General features: G+C 43.1%; 1 protein-coding gene across 1 annotated transcript; it reads left to right on the top strand.

Moving 5' to 3' along the window:
- Positions 1-710: 710 nt before the first annotated feature.
- Positions 711-4,840, top strand: LOC125545118 (NADH--cytochrome b5 reductase 1-like). The gene is made up of 9 exons (XM_048708988.1): positions 711-1,000; positions 1,904-2,045; positions 2,199-2,289; positions 2,422-2,499; positions 2,686-2,766; positions 2,860-2,949; positions 3,512-3,577; positions 4,256-4,342; positions 4,479-4,840. Exons 1-9 carry the CDS (start codon positions 889-891, stop codon positions 4,569-4,571), a joined length of 840 nt encoding a protein of 279 aa, XP_048564945.1. The 5' UTR covers positions 711-888; the 3' UTR covers positions 4,572-4,840.
- Positions 4,841-5,317: the final 477 nt, after the last annotated feature.

Below are 5,317 nucleotides of genomic sequence, written 5' to 3'. Positions count from 1 at the left end.
AAAAATGAATTTCTCTACAGGCTTAGGGCTCCTTTGATTCAAATGAATTATTTAGGATTTTTGGAGGATTGAAATCCTTAGGAATTTTTCTTATATCGGCCCTTTGATTCATAGGATTGGATCCCATAAAAATTTATCCTATGAAATCTTTTGTACTACATTTTATAGAAAATCTAACATCCACTTCAACCTTTTTTATAATTTCTTTGTTTTTCATGTGGCATCAAACACTCTTTGCTAATCCTATAGGATTCAAGTTGACATGCCACTGCAATTATACCTTTTCTATTCCTACATTTTTTAAATCCTGTGAATCCAAGAGGCCCTTAGCTTCAGTTCGTGATTCTCGAATGACATGCAGGAAATCGCCTTTTATTCATACCAGGCTTTGGATCAGGCGCTCATATCTCACGTGTTAAGTGTGTATATAGTGCAATCTGTCGTCTCATCACAGTTTGGTACTACTAGCATTTCTGAAGCTACTTCTGCAGTGTGCTCACCGAGACGCACCTGAAATTCAGACTCTGTTTGCGTTTCTGAAGGTGCTTTTGCAGTGTATTCACAGTTTCTGAAGGTGCTTTTGCACACCTGAAATTCAGACTCTGTTCTGAACTGTGGCGAGGGCAAAAGGGCGAATTCGACCTCGCGATCTCCGCCACCGCCACCGCGCGGCGCCCACAGGTCTCACCGGTCACCACCGGTGGTTTCCGTCTTACCACCACCACCACACCCCACCTACCCCCGCTCCCGCAGCCAACCCCGCGCCCTCCCCCGTCTTCTAATTCCAAACCCAGCTAAATCCCGCACCAAACACCGCAGCCCAACCAACCCCCAACCCGAGCGTAGCGAGGGACACAGCCGCGCGGGTGGAAGGGGAGGTTCCCGGCCATGGATTTCCTACAGGGGCAGAGCGTCGAGACCATGGTGGCCGTCGCCGTCGCGGTCGTCGCCGTCGCCGTGGGCGGCGCGCTCCTCCTCCGCCGATCCAAGAGGCCCAAGGGTATGTATATATGTATGTATGGTTGCGCGTATGTTCGGCAGATACATGCGTGCTTACATGATATTGCCTGTGATTCGTATCCTGGTTGGCCCGAATCCGGCAGCTTCCAATTAGTTCTCGCTGAGAGGCCGTGGAGACGAGGTCGCCAATTCGGCCATTGTGCTGTGAAAATTGCTGAATTCGGTTTGTGAGCTGGTGCTTTTTGGTGGTGACAGACACTACCTGCTGGGCTTGGTCTGGGCAGTGGCCATTTGCGGTGTCGATGCTGCTCGCTATATGGAGATGATAAACCAATGAAGTGTTTGTTTTCCTTACTAAACTGAACCAGCCAAGTATTGTTCGTGTTCAGACAAGTCTGTTGAACGACTAGAAGATATGAGCCGTACTTCAGTGAACCCCAGTGGCAGAGTGCCGTGGTTATTTTTACTGCCGGCTCCATTTCAGGAGGCCTAAGCGGAGCGGAGCTGTGCTGCTAGCAGATTTTCCCAGTGTGTCTTGGTTGATTTAGTCTTACCATGTTATCATCAGTATTCACTATACTTGAAAAGAATTATTGCCTGGCTACAGGATCTAAGCAAAGGAATCCATTTGACCTGCCTAGTGGCTAAACCTGTTACGCCTGTTGTGAGATTATGGAGTTAGATGTGCTACTGATGAGAGTTTAATAACTTGGCACCTATTATTCTGCAACATCTTTTTTTGTTTTGTTTGTCATGGGTAGTTCTGTCGAATCTTTTTAAGTAATTGCCTGTGGAATTTCACACCTCATTCTAGCATTCATTACTTCTTTCATTCTTTGTTTCATTAACCAAATAAAAAAATTGCTCGAGCATTCTTTCTGCTATTGGAGGGTAATATGCTGTAGCTTAATGTCATTCTTCGTGCTCTTTTTGTCCCCATCAGGCTGCTTGGATCCTGAGAACTTCAAGAAGTTTAAACTTGTGGAAAAGACACAAATAAGCCATAATGTTGCCAAATTCCGATTTGCTCTTCCAACCCCTACCTCTGTGTTAGGCCTTCCAATTGGTCAACATATCAGTTGCAGGTTTCAATTATGTGCTGCTTCTGAGTTCTGAAGTTTGCTTTTATAATGTACTCCCTCCGATCCAAATTAATTGGGCTGTGTCAATTAATTCGGATCGGAGGGAGTACTTCTTCTAAATTTTAAATCATGTTAATGTTCCCTCCTTTTATTCAGAGGTCAAGATGCTACTGGTGAAGAAGTAATCAAGCCTTACACACCTACTACATTGGATTCTGATCTAGGAAATTTTCAGCTTGTTATAAAGGTATGTGTTCATTTCTTTATACTACAATAATATTGGTCAACAATCTTATATTTTTGCTCCACATGATTGTGTGTTCAGCTGTAGTTTCTTCACCTTTTCTTTTTTTAATATTTCCTTTTCCCCAAAATGCAGATGTACCCTCAAGGAAGAATGTCGCATCACTTCCGTGAAATGAAAGTTGGTGATTATATGTCTGTGAAGGGACCTAAGGTAACACTCTTTTTTATCATGAGCAACCTGTGTTAGGTTCATAAGAAATAGCTGCTTGCTAAGCCTGAAAATTTCCTTTTGCTCTGGTTTAGCCAGCACAGGTGTCGTTTTTTATAGTCCACATTCACAATGCATGCTTATTTGCCATCTAATTATAAGTTTAACATGGGTTGTTCTCTGATCTAGGGTCGTTTCAAGTACCAAGTAGGACAAGTGAGAGCTTTCGGAATGCTGGCTGGTGGATCTGGCATTACTCCGATGTTCCAAGTAAAAAGAAGTTCAAAGTTCTATATTACAGTCAATGATGCTACAAACCGGTTTCTTTGGTCTCCACTAACAATCTTTTTTCTGTTCTCACAGGTTGCAAGGGCAATTCTTGAGAACCCTAATGACAAAACGAAGGTTCATCTAGTCTATGCAAATGTCACACCTGAAGACATTCTTCTGAAGGTGGAATCACCATCCTCTTTTCTGTGGAAACCCTTTTTTGGTTTTCGTGCAGTTATCTGATACAGAAGCCATATCCAAGACATATATACTTTGCAACTCTTGACCCATTAGACCGGAGTTACTGTGAGCATATATGACACATTTTACTAGAACTTTATAAGGTTGTTATCACTTATCAGCGATGTATCTACTCCGTATAGTTGTTGATGATATAACACTTGGATGCCAAGTATTGCTTTCCCTTATTCCCTTTAGGATATTTTAGTGTAAAATATCTAGAATGTCCAAGGTGATTCAGAACTTGCGCACAACTTGTACTACGGTAAAAGGGAACTAGTCACACAGTAATTTGTAATTGGAACTTACATACAACTTCCCTGGCTTCCTTTTTTATTATAAATATTAAACCATCTATAACTGAATACATGAATTACAAAGTTACTCAAATCATGAAAGCAGCATGGGCTTGAGCCAAGGGATGTTCTTGTATGATGGATGCACTTCACTAGTGCTGTGCTATTTTGCTTGGTACCGACTTTATAGGTCTGTTTAATCTGTGCAGGAAGAGCTGGACAGCCTGGCCGAAGAATATCCTGACCGCTTCAAGATCTTCTACGTGTTGAATCAGGTTCACCCTATGTTCTTATGTTTTAACTAGATGTGCATATCAAATCAGTACACTGCATTTATTATGCGGAAGCACGTCAGTAGTTCTGTTCGGAAACAATGGATCCAGGACTTTTCCATTTATTGGGAACTACTAGTATAAGTAGGTGCAGAATTTCTGTTATGACTCACAGCAACAACATCGGGCAGGCTGTTGATCGTTGAACACATGGTAACGTAGTGCTGCTAGATAATTGCAGGTCAGAGCTGTATGCATAATACCGGTCACAAGATAGGTTTTGAATAGTGTTGGACTACTTAAAATAATTGAAGGGGAGCCTTGGCGCAGTGGTAAAGCTGCTGCCTTGTTAGCCAGCCGTGGAAACAGCCTCTTACAGAAATGTAGGGAAAGGCTGCGTACAATAGACCCAAAGTGGTCGGACCCATCCCCAGACCCTGCACAAGCGGGGGCTACATGCACCCGTCTGCCCTTTTTTTATGTGCTAAATATATTTTGATTGGATGAATACCATGTTCTTTAATAAATCCGCATTATGAATTTGTCTTTTATCTGCTAAAAACAACTGTGCGCTCTCATTGCCCCTAGTCCAATGGTACAGAGTTACATCCAGAGTCACAACTTCCATTGCACTATAAAGGCATTTGCAACAGAATCTCATACTGTCGTTTGCATTTGCAGCCTCCTGAAGTCTGGAATGGTGGTGTTGGGTTTGTGTCCCAGGACATGATCAAGACCCACTGTCCAGCACCTGCTGAGGATATTCAGGTAAAGTAAAACTCAAGTGTTCATTCCTTGCAAGTTGCAACTACGTTTACAAGAAAGCACAAGTGGTCATTTTCCAGGAAACTCCAATCTGTATCGCCTCTCCGAGATAACGCGGTTTTTCTTTGTTATATTCCAGATCTTGAGATGCGGCCCTCCTCCGATGAACAAGGCGATGGCTGCGCACCTCGAGGAGCTCGGATACACAAAGGAGATGCAGTTCCAGTTCTAAGTTTCCGGAGTACAGAAAAATAAGCCCCCCACGCTCTACATTATCCAGCATGGGGACTGTCCGACCCCTCTTGATATCTAACAGAAGCAATGCATTTTTAGTCTTGTAGTACCTCCATTTTCGTGGCCAAATGTTAGCTGCACACCTTGGCAGAGGCCCAAATTTCTTTCGACTCCACTTTTATCATTATTGGTTTGAAACATGAGCATTGGATGGGTCCATTCGAGCGAAAGAAATCGTGGCATCACCTTTTTTTTGGGCGAACAACATCACTCATTGGTAAAAGTTTGTATTTTTTTTCCCAACGAATAAGTAGGGTGGTGCCTTCTGAGCTGCGTAGCTCGTGGTGTTGAACATGCTAGGGCGTATGGTATCTCTGTGGATACATACGTAGAGATCAAAGACAACAGAAATAGTTGAATCATCAATTTGGTGCTGTCGAGCATTTGGTTCGGCCTGGAGGATCAATTGAAGCTCGAACTTGGAAAACACTATATGGGCTACAGATGTTGCAGCAAAAGAAAAAAAAATTGCTTGGAAAACTCTGCTTGGTGTCCTCCCCTGTTACCGGGTGTTAGCTAATAGACACATTATAACATCATCAAGTCAGTGTCCTAGGTGCCCTCTGGAATGTGAGGATATCAGACATACGTTATTCAGACATGGGACGATCTCTTGCTGCGTGTAACAAAGAAGTTTCTTATGCGATTGATGCAGCTATCACAGGAGCATTGGGTATCAGAAGG

The sequence above is a fragment of the Triticum urartu genome, chromosome 3 (assembly GCF_003073215.2).
Source record: "Triticum urartu cultivar G1812 chromosome 3, Tu2.1, whole genome shotgun sequence".
Taxonomy (NCBI): domain Eukaryota; kingdom Viridiplantae; phylum Streptophyta; class Magnoliopsida; order Poales; family Poaceae; genus Triticum; species Triticum urartu.
This window is presented reverse-complemented; position numbering and strand designations above follow the sequence as displayed.

What these genes read in the sequence shown, in the direction of transcription:
- LOC125545118 (XM_048708988.1), top strand. Translation starts at nt 889, where the DNA reads ATGGATTTCCTACAGGGGCAGAGCGTCGAGACCATGGTGGCCGTCGCC. An exon ending in CCGATCCAAGAGGCCCAAGG is followed by an intron (nt 1,001 to 1,903) that starts GTATGTATATAT and finishes TGTCCCCATCAG; the next exon opens with GCTGCTTGGATCCTGAGAAC. An exon ending in GGTCAACATATCAGTTGCAG is followed by an intron (nt 2,046 to 2,198) that starts GTTTCAATTATG and finishes CCTTTTATTCAG; the next exon opens with AGGTCAAGATGCTACTGGTG.